This window comes from Sorex fumeus, unplaced genomic scaffold (assembly GCF_029834395.1).
Source record: "Sorex fumeus unplaced genomic scaffold, SorFum_2.1 ptg000024l, whole genome shotgun sequence".
NCBI lineage: Eukaryota > Metazoa > Chordata > Mammalia > Eulipotyphla > Soricidae > Sorex > Sorex fumeus.
The window spans coordinates 20154237-20171390 of record NW_026606081.1 but is presented as its reverse complement, the minus strand read 5'-3'; the positions used below and the strand labels follow the sequence as shown (position 1 = coordinate 20171390).

General features: G+C 45.1%; 1 protein-coding gene across 4 annotated transcripts in view; it reads left to right on the top strand.

Annotated features, from left to right (window-relative positions):
* The window catches only part of METAP1 (methionyl aminopeptidase 1), a 50792-nt gene that overhangs the window by 30405 nt on the left and 3233 nt on the right, over nt 1-17154 (top strand). For 3 of the 4 annotated variants that reach the window (XM_056114408.1, XM_056114406.1, XM_056114409.1), the window contains 7 exons: nt 337-397; nt 1537-1628; nt 2502-2585; nt 7765-7903; nt 9298-9429; nt 11291-11434; nt 15469-15534. In XM_056114408.1, coding sequence (XP_055970383.1) covers nt 337-397; nt 1537-1628; nt 2502-2585; nt 7765-7903; nt 9298-9429; nt 11291-11434; nt 15469-15534 — 718 coding nt within the window. The remainder of the gene's footprint in view (nt 1-336; nt 398-1536; nt 1629-2501; nt 2586-7764; nt 7904-9297; nt 9430-11290; nt 11435-15468; nt 15535-17154) is intronic. The other variant, XM_056114407.1, reaches the window with a different exon arrangement.

Below are 17154 nucleotides of genomic sequence, written 5' to 3'. Positions count from 1 at the left end.
TAGTGGTACTTTTATTTATGTAATGAGTACGTTATTTTATTATAGACTTGCCAAGTGATTGGAACCATATTGGCATCTTGTCTGCACGCATCTGAAATACTTCATGGCCTCAGCTACTTCACTCTCTGAAATATTGCAAAATGGGGGTGGCATTAGCATAATAAAATTAAGCTTAATCTTCATGAACAAGGCTGCCTAAGATGTCATTTAAAATTTTGTCATTTAATACTTTGAAATGAAACTTTTCTTTAGTTTTTTTCCCCCACTTTGATTTCTTTAGTGTATTTTGATAAAGTCACTTTCATATTTGATTGCATTTTAATTGTTTGCTTTTAGATGCCAACCAGGCCAGTGCCAAGTTATATTCAAAGACCGGACTATGCGGACCACCCCCTAGGTGAGCCCTCAGTGCTGGCCCTTGCCCCTCTGCCTCAGAAAGGAATGCTGTTTGGTAGCAGGTTCTCAGGGCTGGATTTGTTGATTGATTTTTGGTTTTGGTCCACGCCCAATGCTCAGGGGTTATGCCTGGCTTTGCACTCAGCAGTTACTCAGGTGGTGCTCAGGAGCCGTGTGTGAGGCAAGTTTACTCACTGTGCTGTTGCTTCGGCCCTCGAATTACTGTTAATATTGAACTAGCTAAAACTTTGCACCGTGACTCTCCTTTATATAACGGTTGTGTTATGTTTTTGGATTCAGTTTGTTTGGGGTTTTTAATATTAGCACTTATAAATATGATTTGTTAATAATGTTAAATTCTTTTTGCTAGGTTTTGAAATAATACGCTTACCCAAATATGTTCTGGGGGGAGGGAGGAGCACATTTGGCAGTGCTTAGGGCTCACTCCATGTGGTGCTTAGGTGATCATATGCGATGTTATGGATTGAACCTGGGTTGGTCTTGTGCAAGACAAAGTTGCCTTAACCCCTGTACTATTTCTTTTTCTTTCTTTTGGTTATTGGGCTGCACCCAGCAGTGCTCAGGTGCCACTCCTGGCTCTGTGTAGTGGTTGTGGGTGCGAGGGTTCCTGTGATCTGAAGGCCGCTCGAAGCTGGGGATGGACCCAGGCCTCCTGAAAGCCAGTGGTCAGCCCATGAGGTACTACCCAGCCCGAGTCTGGAAATCCCTTTCAGTTGAAAAGTTTCATTTTGTTGTAACAAATTTTCAGTTCATTTTGAAAATATGTTTTAGGATCTGACTTGGAGTCTTCTAAACTATGAAAAACCATTGAGTCGGGGCTGGAGAGATAGCACAGCGGGTAGGGTGTTTGCCTTGCACACGGCCGACCCGGGTTCGATTCCCAGCATCCCATATGGTCCCCTGAGCACTGCCAGGAGTAACTCCTGAGTGTAGAGCCAGGAGTAACCCCTGTGCATTGCCAGGTGTGACCCAAAAAGCAAAAATAAAATAAAATAAAAATAAAAATTGAAAAAAAAAAACATTCAGTCTTGACTATTAAATAACCAGGAAGATAATTCTGCTTACTAATATGACATCTTTTCACTCATTTTGATTGTACTGACTGATTCTCCTTTTTAGGAATGTCTGAATCTGAACAGGCTCTTAAAGGTACTTCTCAGATTAAATTACTCTCCTCCGAAGATATAGAAGGGATGAGACTTGTATGTAGGGTGAGTTCTTTTTTTCCTTGGGATAGGACTGACTGGTTTTTAAGTGTTACATCGTACTAGGCAATTAATAAGTGTTACATTATACTAGATTGACTTTTCATTCAGCTATTGTTAATATGTAACTTTATACAAGATAGTTTCTATTTAGATAATCATTTGAAAACTATTATGGCGGTGATGTATATTTAGTCTGTAGTCTATTTCTCTTACCTCATGTTTTCATTTTAAGCAACCAGGTGGTTATGGTATCTTCACATTTTGTTTTCTGGTCATGAGATTGGGCAGAGTAGAAGGTTTGTGTACAGTTAGCACAAACCTCTGGTCCTGCTCTGAAGTGTTCTGCCCTATTATGGGAAATGACACCTTTAGTTTTAAAAGTGATTTAATGCCAAGTTTCTTGGGTAATTTGGGAAATTTGCATTTTGGTCACCTATTTGCTACGATTCTTTGAGGAAAAATTCTCATCTTCATTTCTCTTTTTCCCTGCCCTATGATAAGAATTGGCAAAGACTTGGCCTCTGTTACTTTGTTTATGTCAGAAAGATGTGTGTGCTTATATATTGTGAAGCTCATTCTCAGATATGCTGGCCTGATTTTATCTTTATGTTTACACAAATTTATTGGTGGGTGTTAGGAACAAAAATTGTTTGAAAATGCAAATACAGTTAACTTTTTTTTAAAATGTAGGAGTACTGCTTTATTCAGCCATTGATTAAGCTGATTGAATTGGGCATGAACTCCGCAGAACTCTAGTATTCAAGGTTGAATAGTATAAATTTTCAAATTTTACAAACCTCCCAGAAAATCTGAGACAGTACAGGATTTTGTTTCTCTCTTCTTTTCTGAAGTTTTCTACATGTTTCTTTGCTGCAGCTTGCTAGAGAAGTCCTGGACATTGCTGCTGGGATGATTAAACCTGGTGTCACTACTGAAGAAATAGATCATGCTGTGCACTTAGTAAGACCTTTACCTTTATGTTTTGGAAAAGTTGTCCATATTATTAGATATTTAGACCAGCATTTCTTAGTTGGGAATCCTAGAATATTCCAGTGGGGGTGGGGGTCACAGGAAAAATCACTTAATTGGGGGCAACAGCATTAGTTTAGGGACCAATGGGTAGGACCCTGAGGCCACAGAAAGAAAATTGGGTAGGGAGGAGTCATGGTCAGAGAAAGATGAGAAATAGTGATTTAGATTTCTGAAAATTAAGTAAACTTAAGCTCTAAATGCCTAAAGTAAATTGGCAAAGTTAATTTGAAAGCAAACATTTTTACTTTGAAATATAAGCATTTATTATTAGTTCTAAATACCTGTGGTACTGAGGTCTGAGTGCAGTTGAAACGTCTTGTTTCTGAAACTTCACATTTCATAACAGTTTAGCTTAACTTTGATAAAGTCATTAATTTTAATCATGCAGAGGTTGCACACAAACAAAATTATTTGGGGCAAGTACAGGGAGTAAGGTACATTCCTTGCTTGTGGCCTATCCATGAAATGGACATCATAAAATCCTGCAGTAGATGAATGCACTGACTATATGAATAGATATTTGCAAAGAAGGGCAATGACTAATAGTTTAAATCATACAGAAAACTAAACTGAGATCTGTAAATCAGTGTTTTGAATATTTTATACCAGTTGCTGTTATGGTCTGAGTTGATATTGTAAATTGGAGTAATCCATTGTTTTTTTTTTCTCCCCCCCCCCTTTTTTTTTCCTGCTTTTTGGGTCACACCCGGTGATGCTCAGGGGTTATGCCTGGTTCTGCACTCTGGCCGTGCTTGGGGAACCATATGCAATGCTGGGGATCAAACCCGGGTCAACCTCATGCAGAGCAAACGCTCTACCTATTGTATATTGCTCTGGTCCTATTCTTTTTTGGTTCCTGGATCGAACCCTTGTCCTACATGAGTGGCACAGGAGTTCAAGGGTTTAATACCCTCTACAACTGAGCCACCTCCCTCGCCTAGGACAACATTTTTAAGAGCTCTTTTGGCGGGGGTTTGTTTTTGGGCCACACACATGGCTGAACTTAGGGCTCCTGACAGGGCTCAGATGACCATATGGGGTGCTAGGGTTCAAATCCAGATCAGCTGCATGCAAGGCGTAAGTTTTACTTGCTGTACTATCCAGCCCTAGCGCAATAACTTCCTTTTGAAAGAAAATTTGACATTGTATTTAAACATTTATAAACTTCAAAAAAATATATTTTGGATGTTGTTTCATGTGTTATAAAAATAGTGCACAGTAATAACTTTTTTGTTGTTGTTTTGTTTTGTTTTTTGGGTCACACCTGGTGATGCACTCAGGAATTACTCCTGGCGGTGCTCAGGGAATCATATGGGATGCTGGGAATCGAACCCGGGTCGGCCGTTTGCAAGGCAAACACCTTCCTCACTGTACTATCACTTCAGCCCCACTAATAACATTTTGACAGCTTCCTGTGGGCTAGGTGCTCTTTGATATGCTTTTACTGACTCACTCTCCCCAGTAATTCCAAGAGGTAGATCTCTTCATTTTAGAGAAACTGAAGCAAGAAAGTCAGTTAAGTTGTGAAAACAATGGCGTTGCATTTTCAGTCCCGACAGTTGCTTCTGGCATTCTTTTTTCTTTTTTGTTTTTTGAAAGGGCCACACTGGGGATGCTCAGGGCTTACTCCTGGCTCTGCAGTGAGGAATTACTCTTGGCAGTGCATGGGGGACCATGTAGGGTGCCAGGGATGGAACCTGCACCTGAATCAGCATCAGCTCTGTGCAAGGCAGACGTCTTACCCGCTGTACTGTTTCTGGTATTCTTCATTACTACTTATTTACTATGAGATTCATAGAATGATATTGTTATGTGAAGGAAGTGTGAGGGATATTTAGTTTTAAATTGTAAGTTTTTGTGTTTGTCTTTGGACCACACCTGGATGATCTCAGGGTTCACTCCTGGCTTTGTGCTGAGGGATCACTGCTGGCAGGGCTCTGGGGATCGAATAGAACCTGGGTCAGTTGCTTGCAAGACAAATGCCCTGCTCGCTTTACTATTGCTCTGGGTCCAGTTGTAATATTTTTATAGTTGAAGAAACAATTTAAATTTCCAATAGTAATGGAATGCCCAAAAGTTATGGCATATTTCACAATTATATTTCATGTATGTATTTGAAAGTCCTGTCTTGGGGCTGGAGAGATGGCTCATTGGATTAAAGTGCATCTTTGCATGTGGGAGCCCTAGGAATCCAGTCGGAGTAACCCCCTGAGTACTGCTGTGTGACCAAAAAAGACGGAATAAAGACGTTAACATTCAGGTCAGGAATCTGGTTCAAGTATAGAGCACATACTTATTAAGCATGTGTGAAGCCTTGAGTTTGATCCCTGAGCCTTTTTTTTTTTTTAAATACAGGAGTACTACTATTTATTCAGCCACTGATTCGGCTGATTGAATTGGATATGAACTCCACCTTACTTTTTTTTTTTCATATTTTATAATTTTATTTATTGAATCACTGTGAGAGCGGTTACAAAGCTTTCGGGTTTAAGTCTTGGTCATACAATGAAACACTTGTCCCTTCACCAGTGCCCATTCTCCACCACCAAAAACCCCAGTGTAACTCATCCCACACCCTCCACTTACCTGTGGGGCAGATGATTTCCACATTACTCTCTCTCTACTTTGATTACATTCAATATTTTGACACCTGACTCCCCATTATTATTTGGGATTTTACCCCAACACTCGGATCTGCCAAAAAGGCAACAGTAGACAATGTTTTCTGTTGCTGGTTATGAATAACATATGATGTCACGCAGCTGCAGTAGTAGCTGTGCGATTTTGAAATTCCGAAATTTTAACACTTAAATCTGGAGAGATTTCTGCCAAAACCTGCTGGGTTCCGAGATTTGTTCCTGAGTCTCTGGGATCTTGGCTGTTTAGCAGCTTGATCAGGAGCCAGAGAGGCTGTTAGTGGGCAGCGACTTGGGGTCTCGTTGAAATGGGGAGGAGAGGGCTAGCTCTACCCCCATCCCGTGAGGCCCCACGTGTCTCATCACTGCGGGCCCAAACCTGACTCTCCAATGGCCTCTGGAGGATGGCTGCCACCAAGCTGCCAAGGGGAAACAGGTGGAGGGACAGTAACTTACTGCGGGGTCTGGACGCATTTCTGCCAAAAGCCACTGGGTTTCTAGATTTGTTTCTGAGACTCAGGGATCATGGCTGTTAAGCAGCTTGATCAGGAACCAGTGAGGCCATGCCTCCAATTACATAGCTGACATGGAGGTGGTTATTGGGAGTGTCTCCCACATACCTAACTTTTGGCTGTTTGCTTTCTTGGTAAAGTTTGCCCCAAGATTTTGGGGTCTGACCAAAGGCACAGCAACAATTTTGGGGTATCTGGAAGTCCGAAGGTGCCATCAGGCTGCTGATTTACTCGCCTCACAGGTACAGATTGACCTGCTGGCGGCACCATATCCCCATGATCCCTGAGCATTAATGGCCCCAGAGCACAGCTGAATGCATCTCTCATTAAAAAAAAGAAAAGCTCTTAGTCCAAAGAGAGTGGCAATTAGAAAAGAGAAATTATGTGGAAATAGTTTTTTTTTTTTCTTTTTGGGTCACACCTGGCGATGCACAGAGGTTACTCCTGGCTCTGCACTCAGGAATTACCCCTGGCGGTGCTCAGGGGACCATATGGGATGCTGGGAATCGAACCTGGGTCGGCCGTGTGCAAGGCAAATGCCCTACCCGCTGTGCTATCTCTCCAGCCTCCATGGAAATAGTTTTACATCATAAAAGCATCAATGTAAAGTAATTCTTGTTATAGAGAACCAGATAATTTTTCTCTAAAGATTTTTTGGTTTCAAATGAATGCGGAGATTTTCAGGTTGAAATGTTGGTGGGAGTACTTGCTTTCTTTATAAAAAATATTCATAGTTTAGGGCTGAAGTGGTAGTGCAGGGGATGGAATGGTTGACCCCGACACAGTAGACCCAGGTTTGATCCTGGACACCCCATATTGTACCACAAACCCTGCCAGGAGTGGTCTATAAGCACAGAACCAGGAGTAAACCCTGAGCACTGCTGGGTCTGGTCCAGAAAACCAAAACAAAACAAAATCAGTAAGGGAAAAGCAAATTCTTATTTGCTTGTGTGTGTGTGTGTGTGTGTGTGTGTGTGTGTGTGTGTGTGTGTAAACTCTGGTTATGCTTGGGAACCAGGTAGTGCTTGGAATTGGGCCTGGGGCTCCTGCATACAGAAACTGTATACCTGCCCTTGGAGCATTTCCCCAGCCCCTAGAACCTGTCTAGTGGCCTAGGCCTATTGTGTTTAAGAGAATGGATGTGAGTATTTCTAAAAGTACATGTATTTTGTGGGTTGGTTTGTTTTTATCTCTTTTTGGGGGTGGTCATACTCAGTGGTGCTCAGGGCTTACTCCTGGCTTTGTGCTCAGGGATCATTCCTGGCAGGCTCAGGAAGGCCTATGGAGTGCCACAGATTGAACCTTGCTTAGTCACATGCAAGGCAAGTGCCCAATTCACTGTGCTGTCACTCTGGCCTCTAAAATAACATGTTAACCCAGGGAGGTAGCGCAGGCATAGTAATATTTGCATTGCACATGTAAAGCTCTGGGTTTTGTCCCCTACCCTACCCCCACAGCCCCCCAAAAACACATTTGATATATTCCTCATACACTCATTGATAAAAGAATTTGTTCAGTCTAGTTAATTATACAGGTTTATTTTTCTTTTCACATTTGTTTGTTTTGGAGCCACACCTGGCGCTGCTCAGAGGTTACTCCTGGCATTGAGGTTAGGGATCCTGGCAGACTTGGGGACCATATGGGATACTGGTGATTGAACCTGGGCTAGCTGTGCGCAAGCCAGATGCCCTATCTCTACTATTGCTCTCACCCCTAACATTTCTAGTTTATTTATTATTTTTGCCCTTTTGGGTCACATCCAGCGGTACCCAGGAGTTACTCCTGGCTCTGCGCTCAGGAATTACTTCTGGTGGTGGTGTTTGGGGGACTGTATGGGATGCTTAGGGATTGAACCCGGGTCAGTCGTATGCCAAGTAAACACCCCACCTACTCTACTATTGCTTCAGTTCTCTTCACATTTCAACTATTTTTTTATATATATATTTTAATTTCTTTCAGGCATGCATTGCACGAAACTGCTATCCTTCTCCCCTGAATTATTATAATTTCCCAAAGTCTTGTTGCACTTCAGTGAATGAAGTGATCTGCCACGGAATCCCAGACAGACGGCCCTTGCAAGAAGGTGACATTGTGAATGGTAAGGCATGTGGCTCTCTTTACGGGCTGCATTGGGACTTAGGCCCTCTTCGCTTTCCACGTTCCTGTCCTTAAATGATCCTTTTTTTTATAATTTAAAATCAGCCTAGATTTATTGAAATCCATTTAATTATTTAAAATATTCCTTTGAGCTCCCTGTAGTATGGTATGTTGGAGTATTTCTTGCACGTGGATGGTGATTCGTAGTTGGTAAATATGTGAGATGTGTGAGTTGATTCAAATGAGATTTTTTTTTCTCTCTTAGATCCTTAATGGTTCTGTGGAGATCAGGGCAATCTTCCTTACAGACAGAAAAAGGCTGGGGGATGCTGGAGAGGTAGTCCCCCAGGGTGGCCCCAGCACACAGGCTGGAGTCCCTCAGCACCACTGGCTGTCCTTCCCCCCCAACCCTGGAACTGCCTCTCCCTTGAGCCCCACCGGGTGTCTCCCTGTTTCCTCCCAGCAGCCCCAGTCTGTTAGACCTACACTGCTGGGTTCAGTAGCACCGGGCGGCCCTTGTGAGAATGATGGGAAAGGGAAAGTCTTAGCAATTCTCCAGAGCCTTCGGGGTGCTTCAGGGACCTTTCAGCTGAGTGTTGTGGAAGCTGCTTGCTCACACGTTTACCCCTGTGGCTGAGGAAACAAGTGAGGAAGAGGCACCCTGGAGTACTTTTCATGGGGTGAACTTGAACGGGACTGTGACGCAGGTGTCAAGTGGTGGAGAAGGGCTGCCTGGGACTGATGGCACCGTGCTTGCATTTGGGTCTGTCACTGCGGTGCTGGTACAGCAATAGACTGGTTTTATCTTTTTGCCACACCCTGTGTTGGCTCGGGGTGGGGTGGGGAGACTGCTCCTGAGGCTGTGCTCAGCGGTTTCCTCTCTGCTGCTCGAAGGGAGGACAGCAGCACTGTGCAGGGGACTTGCAGGGCCTCGCCCAGCACAGAGCACGTGCTCGTCCCCTGAGCTGCCTCTCCAGCCGGAATTCTGTATTCTTAAGAGTCTCAGAGAGCGGAAATGAAGTTCAGAACAAAGTATTTACTACTTTGCTCAGAGAAGAAGAGACTCATTAAGATTCCAAGTGAGAGCCATGTTTTCTATTTAACGCCTGACTCTGGGTATGGATCTTTCCTGTGTGTGTCCTGGGTACTGTTTTCTGTAGATGAACTGGTTGCTGCAAAGTGCGGGGGCCTGTCCTTCTCAGGAGTGGCTTTGCAGGCAAGCAGTGTTTGTTGCCCCCTAACTCTGTTTAGTAGTATCTAGTTGGAGGATAGAGAAGTCATCTTTCAGCAGGCTGCTTGCTGCCACTGACTAAACTGGTATTTATCTTTGGACTAAAAGTGAATGTGTTCTTCATTTGACATTCTTTTTTTTTTTTTTTTTTTTTTTTTTTGCAGTGGACATCACTTTGTACCGCAATGGTTATCATGGGGACTTGAATGAGACGTTTTTTGTTGGCGATGTGGATGAGGGCGCACGGAGACTGGTGCAGACCACCTACGAGTGCCTGATGCAGGCCATTGATGCAGGTACTGTGCCGCATTTTCCCTTGCCTGCCTCTGCCCCCTGCCCCAGAGTCAGCGGGGAGGGTGGGCTGTGATGGGGGTTAGTGGGTCCCTTGATGAGGATGGATTGGATGCTTGCTCATCCTCCTTTGTCTCTTCTGGGATTTCTCTTCTTTCTTGCTGACAAGTAAGGAGTGTGGGACTAGTTCTTCATTTTGAATGTCTTTTGGGCTCCACCTAGTAGTGCTTAGAGTCCGTTCTTGGTGTTCCTGGGTGTTAATCCTGGTGATGCTCAGGGAATCATAACGGTGCCAGAGATTGAACCCAGGCCACCCACATGCAAGGCTTGTGCTCAGTACACTGAGCTATCTCGCTGGCTCAGTGAGTGGTGGTTTTTGGGTGTTTTTTTTTTTCTCTCTCTTTTTTTTTTTTTTTTTTTTTGTGGAGGGACACACCTGGAAGTACTCGGAACTTATTTCTAGCTCTGTGCTCAGAAGATAACTCCTGGTAGGGCTTGGGTTTGAACCCAGAGCTGTTGTGTGCAAGGCAGTTACCCTACTTGTTGTCCTGTATCTCTGGCCCTCCCTTTCCCCCCTACTTTTAAAATCCTTTAACTGTATACCTTTTTAGGGATTTACTTTATTGTAAATTGTGTAGCCGGGGTGAAAAATGATGCTTTCCTCCTTACTAACAGGCTGATAGGAAAACCCAGTTAGAAACCAAAGAAAACCATCATGAAATTCATCATGATTCTTCAAAGTCATAAGCCCCCACTTCCCAAAAAGTCAAGCTGGAACATATGGTTGCAATTGTGAAAATATTAGTTAAATTGAATCCCTGAGCTCATTGCCCAGAGGTTGGATTGGAGTGTTGTATGTGAATATCAGCTTGGAAGTAGGATGACAGAGTAGGAGACCATAAGAACCCTTGGAAGCACGGCTCGATTCCCCAGGAGTATGACAGCTTCTACTCAGGGGCCCTGGTGTAAGGAGAGCCACGGTGGCATGAGAAGCCCTTTTTCGTCCTGGTTCTAATAATACAGTGGCAGAATCACACATTTACTGTGGCAGGGGCCACTTGTGCAGACACCCAGAGCTTCTGTGGAGGCAATGGCAGATGGTTTGAGATGCCCAGGGAAAGCGATTTTTTTAGATGACCACATTAGAGCTCAGGAATGTCATTTTTTGGTTTATTTTGGTTTTGGGGCCACACCCAGTTGTGCTCAGGGCTTGCTCCTGGCTCTTTGCTCAGGGACCATTCCAGGCAGAGCATGGGGTTCCAGGCAGAGCATGGGGTACCATGTGGGGTGCCGGGGATTGAACCTTAGTTGGCTTTGTGCAGGGATAGTAACTTACTGCTGTACTTTCTTGCTGGCCAAGAATGTCTAGAGGTGTTTTTTTTTTTTTTTTTTTGTCAAACCCAACTGTGTTTAGGGTTACTCCTATTTCTGCACTTACGAATTACTCCTCGTGGTACTAAGGAGACCATACGGGATGCAAGGGATTGACCCCGGGTTAGCCACATGCAAGACAACTGCCTTACCCATTTTACTATTGCTGTGGCCCAGGATGTTCATTTCATTGGATGTTGCTCTTTCCTCTCATCTCTGCTACTCCCCATAGTCGAAGCGTGCACTGGACCGAGGCGAGGGATGAGAAGAGTCACCATGCTCCTGCTTATATCTTGGAGGAAGTGAAGGGGTGCCTGGTTCAAGGCTCAGCCTGCTGCTCTTGCACAACCTTGCTCCTCTGCCTGGTTCCTTCTTGTCTCTTGGTTTAGGCCTGAGGGCACAGAAAGTGGTTGGGAAGGTTGCTGCTGGTTGCGATAATTGTCCAGTGAATGTTGGTTTCATTTCTCTTTGTCATGAGTTTTCCTTGTCTTTCAGTGAAGCCTGGTGTTCGATACAGAGAGCTGGGGAACATCATTCAGAAGCATGCCCAAGCAAATGGGTTTTCAGTCGTACGAAGCTACTGCGGGCATGGAATCCACAAGCTTTTCCATACAGCTCCCAATGTACCACACTATGCCAGTAAGTACTAGCTAAAATTTGGATTTGCTAACCATTTATTCAGCAAATTCACTTAGCAGCACCTAGGCCTTTATATCAGGGTAACACTGTTACCATCCCTGGCGTGTGTTTGGCCTCAGGAGAGGATGGTGCAGTTTTAATGAGCCAGCCTTAGCCCTTCACCTTTGTTGGCAAGAACAGAGTCACAGGGGCTGGGTGACAGTATAACATGTAGAGCAGCACAGCATCTGGTTTGATCCTGGCATCACATGGTACCTGGCGCACTGCTGTCTGTGGCCCTGGAGGCTGCCAGCATCTCTCAGGTGGCCTGAGTATACCTGGCACTGCAGTATAGACTCTGAGCCATAAATGGTTGACTGAGACTTGATGGCGAGGCCCTCAGACCTCCAGAGCACAGCCCGGATGCCATTTCCACCACTTCCCACGGCTTTCCCCCAGATTCAATTTTCAATTACAAGGTCAGGGAGGTGGGGAAGCCTAGCAAAGTGCTTTGCCATAAATGTAAATTGATTTGGTGGACAGGACAGTTTCTACCACGAATGGGTAACCATAAAGACTGGTTTTGTGGGTGTGGGTGGTTCAGTGGTTTGATTTGAGTTCTTGGTGCATGTTGGGTACTTATATAGCTCGTTGGTGGGACTGGAGAGAAATCAGCAACACCTTGAGTCCAGTAAGGTGTTGTCTAACAGTAACAGGAAGTGTGTAGGATGAGATCTTGTTACTGCAGAGAGGAGACACACATACACTAGTGAGTTAGTCTGAAATAGAAGCTGGGCTTTGGTGTCTGGATGGGTGCTGTGCAGACACTTGTTAAAACGTTTTCTTGGACAAGTTATTTTCGCTTCCATACAAGGCAGGAGGAAACCCATCTTAAAGCTGGTGCTGGCTCAGTGAGACAACTCCCAGCCTGTGCTGGATGTGTGCAGAGAAGGGAAGTGTGTACAGAGTGTGTGAGTGTAGAGTGTGCAAGTTCAGGATTATACATCAACATATGTACACAGAATGTTTGAAAATGTTAAAGACATGGACCTGTATTCTCTGGTGACACTGTGCTCATTAAAATACAGTGTTATGGGGCGAGAGTGACAGGGACAGCAGAAGGCCTTAGCCTTGCACACCGCTGACCTGCATCCCGTAGGGTCCCTGAGCATTGCCAGCAGTAATTGCTGAGTGCAGAGCCAGCAGTAACCCATGAGCACTGCTGGGTGTGACCCAAAAAGCAGAAAAACTGCCAACCCCCCATAAAATACGGTGCCATGGACAAGAGATGCCACTTGATGTCATTTAGAACCATTTAATTCGTGATAAAAAAGTGATCCAAGGCTGGAGTGATGGTGCAGTGGGTAGGGCACCTGCCTTGCATGCAGCTGACTTGGATTTGATCCCCAGAAACCCATCTGGGTCCTGGAACTCCATGTGCAGAGCCAAGAGTAAGCCCTTAGCACAGCTGGGTGTGGCCCCAGAACAAAACAAGAGTTCTGAAAAAAGGAAGCAAGGGCCAGGTATACTTCCTCCACACATTTGGCTAAGCATCTGCATATTTTGTCTTTATAAATTAGAATCTGCTGTCATTAATTTATGCAAATGCTGAAACTGCCAGGAGGCTCTTTAAAATATGCGTGCACCTCCTTGGGTAAGACCTGGCCACTGTGGAAGGAGCCTTTAACAGGAGAGGTAATAGGCTGCTTCTGTCGGTCTTGCTGTTGGAAGGTGATGATGATGAGAACTGGCACTTAGGGTTTCATGATGGATTCTCTGAGGCAGTTGGAAGGGAGTGGGAAGGAGATGCAGGATAATGGGTCAAAGAAACAGAAGTAGTTGCTCTACTCTCTCACTATCCTGCAGAAACAGGAGGCACAGAGAGGATTTCGGCATCATACTTAAATGCTCATATCCAGAAAGTAACAAGAAACAAAAGTAACAGAGTTCATTTTAATGGTAGATTTAACTTAAACTACTAATTACACTCAGAATATTATCATTTTAATATTTAAACAAAGTAAAAACGATGGACTCTGTGGCCTGAAGCACCTGTCTTAGCTCCACGAGCCTTTCTCGTGCCCTTTGGTCCCGGCTCTGGCCCAGCTGGGCCTGAAGCCTGCTGGCTGGATGCTGGCTCTGGCCTCTCTGGCCTTTTCTTTCTGGGACATCTTGATACCGACCTGGTTTGTGTGGGTTTCGCCAGGGGCACACGTATGACCAGTTTGACACATGGAGTACATTGTATGTCTTTTGGAGCGGAAGTTTATGAAATCAGAAATATAAGTGATCTTTGCATCTCCTTTTCTGGAGCACTTAAGAAACTCCAGGTCTGGACTCCGCCATCTCTGGCAGCTGGCAGGGCCTGGGATAGAGCAGCAGTTTGACAGCTGTTCAAGGGCGTAGCCATGCCGGGAGGCCCCCGCTCATGGCGCCCTGACAGCCAGTCCCCTGCTCCTTTGCTCCTGCATCTCTTTCTAGTTCAAGATTTTTTTGGTGGGGAGGAGGTTTGGGGTCTACCTGGTGTATGTAGGGGCCACTCCTGGCCCTGTGACCACTGGTGATGCTCATGGGACCAGAGGTGTTGCTGGGGACTGAACTGGGGTACTGGAAAGGCATGGCAAGTGCATTAACCTCTGTACTGTCTCTGATCCTATCCAATTTAAAACCACTTTTCCAGTTTGTATAGGATGCTCTAAAAATTGAGGCCTATCCCTGTTTTCAATTTTAGACCATTTCTAGGGTAATGGTGGGCTTGGACACTTGAATTCATGGCAGTACCACACTCCACTGAACAGTCATTGCATCCCATTTTTAACTGTACAGCATACACAAAGAAGATCCACACAGTGATGGTAGCAAGTCCCCACTTCTTTGTGGGAAAAAAGTATATATATATATATTAAATTCTCATAGTGTACTCATAAAAGTACTCTGGTATTAGTGAACTTGGATAAGAAGTATTTAGAGAGAAAAGTGGAATTTGTGGGGGCTTTTTTGTTTTTTTCTTAAATTTTATTTAAATTTGAATTTGTTAGCTTCCCAAGCAGTGCTCAAGGATTCTAACCCCTGAATGGGTTCCCTGTCTCCTGGAATTAGTTTCTTTTCTCCCTCTCTTGCCTGTGTTCCTCCCAGTGGCTGTGTGCCATGGGCACTTGGTTGTGGTGGCTAGAGGCTGCACATGGGCTGTTGAGTACAGGAGATGAGCACTTTGTGGCGGTGCTTCAGGATCGCACTCAGCATGGGAGCTGCAGGGGTTGGGATGGACAGACCACCTCAGGCCTGCCAGGAAGGAACTCTGCCACTGAGGTGTCTCCAGGCCGCTGGGAACTGTGATTCTGCTGGAAAGGAACCCTCTCATCAGCATTGAAAGCTAGAGTGCAGACGCTGTGTCCCAGTGGACATAGATGAAGACGAGTTAATAAGCTTGATGAGAATCTGCCCTGTGCGCTTGTGCCTAGCACCACACACCCACTCCCAGGGATGTGTGGTACATGCGAATGCTGTACGGTCCTCTAAACTCTCATACCTGGTGAGTGATAGAACCTGGCTTACCTGGTGATGGCTGTGCTAACCGTTCCTACAGAAACCGGCAGCTCATTGGGGCATGGTGAGGGCATGGTTGTTGCTGCAGGCTCGTGCACAGTTGGTTGAGATCACTTGGAACCCAAAGGGCAGTGCTGCAGAGACTGTGCATGCGGGCTGCTGTCCAGGATCGAACTGTTGACTTCACTGGCCTTACTTTTGCATGGCAGGTCCTCAACTGCTGAGCTGGGCTCAGGCATGTTTTTCTTTTATGGAAGTAATCTGGATAGGAGTGACCTAATCCTGTCTGGAACCCAGTATATGGAGTCTCTGCGATTGGCCTATGTCAATATCTGCTCCACGTAGGTCGCTGAGATCAGTAAATACCTGTTTGTTGAATGATGTGTTTTAAGGAAGGGGATTTGGAGGACAAAGTAATACAGAGTCATTGGTGGGGATGAATTTGTTTGTATATACATTTTTTCTTTTTTTTTTTTTTCTGTTTTAAGATATTTTTCCTTTAATTTCAGAAAATAAAGCGGTTGGAGTGATGAAGGCGGGCCACGTATTTACAATTGAGCCAATGATTTGTGAAGGTGAGGCCAAAGGGTGTTGCCATATGCTTGGGTTGGATTTTATTTTGGCTATGTAGGAGCAGATTAGCAGTCTGTTCTATTTTCTTTGTGTTTATTTTCCATTCCCTATCCTATCTTAAACTTAATTCAGCCCCCATAACCCTGGAGTAGTGAAAATTGCAAAGGCTGGCAAGAAAACAGTTCTTTCATTAAGGTGGTCCTCTGACTGTTAGCTGAAGAAACGTTTGAATCCTGATCCTTTTCTGTGAGAAGTGGACCCTCTGTCAAGCCTGCCAGGGTGGGGGTCTGGGGCTAGCAAGGCTGGGGTGGGGGAAGGGGGGGATGGTGGTGTGGACAAAGAGGAAGAAGAACGCAAGCGTTGGAGGTGTCAGATATGGTTGGATCCTTCAGGGCCCGTGAGCTGGGTGCTGTGTCATCCGAGGCTCAGGCTGATCTCTGGAGCAGTTAGAAAGTTTGCTCAGCGTGGCTGAACTTGTTGACGGGCTCCAGGAGCTCCATGACTCAGGTCTGGATGTTGTTTCCAGTGGTACCAGGAGCCGTTCCCGCTGCTCGTTACGAATGGCAGGTATCAGCGAGAGATGGACTCCTCGGGGAGCTTGTCACTCCTGGGTGGCCACGAGAAACCCCAGGGGTCTTGTTTTCTCTGCTGGTCTTTGTTGGGTGAGGGCCAGAGGGACTGACTCAGCTTTGTGCCCCTGTGTTAGGGGACGTCTCCAGGGAGTCTGGTGGTCTTGGCAGTCAGTCCGTCATGCCACTCTATCCTTTTCCTCGCAGGACGTCAGGGGAGCAGGGCAGGGCATGGTAGGAGCAGCGCTGTTCACCTTCGTCCCCGTCTTCTTTCCTGTAAAGTGGCAGTGATGTTCTTATCCTGTGCGCTTCCCAGGGCTACTGTGAGAGTGAAGCCAAGTGACTTAATAGTAGCACAGAGGAAATTCCATAGTTAGAGGGTAGCACAGGTGTAGAGTGTGAAATATGAACTCTGTCAGCAGAGAAGGCAGGTCAGGGAGGGCAAGTATTGTTTTGAGTTCACAGTTTGGTTCAAATCGTCATCCAGTTATAGCAGATAGATTTCAGTATACCTCAGCCAGGCCAGATCCCAGCTCCAGAATGAAAAGTCTCAAGTCCCAAGAGGGATTGACGCAGAATAGCAGCCAAGTAGATTTACCTGAGGTTCTTTGTAATGAACCTATTTTGACTGATCACAGTTTAAATAAAGAAATTTTATGTCTGAAGTCCATTTGTGAAATGGCATTCATTACATTGAGATATTTGATTGACAAAGCATGAGTTGGCTTTGTATAACATGCTCCATACTTTCCTGTCCGCCTGCAGAAGTAGCAGCTTGGACCTAGGATTTGTGTTTTGGGATTTAAGTCCGGAAGACCCTCTTTTTCACCTGAAGTTTGTGCAAAATGAAGAGTGTATTGGTCGTCTTTTTGTTTTGTTTTAGTTTTTCAGATTGACTTTGGACATAGGAAGTCCTTATGCATCCCTGTTTCCATAGTAGTATCTGGAATTGCCTGCCTTCCTGGGCGTTGCCAGTCCCCGTATGGGATTTCTTTCTTGTCTCCTAGCAATTTTTTCTCTGTCCCCTCATAACCCATTCTTTTTGTTTGTTTT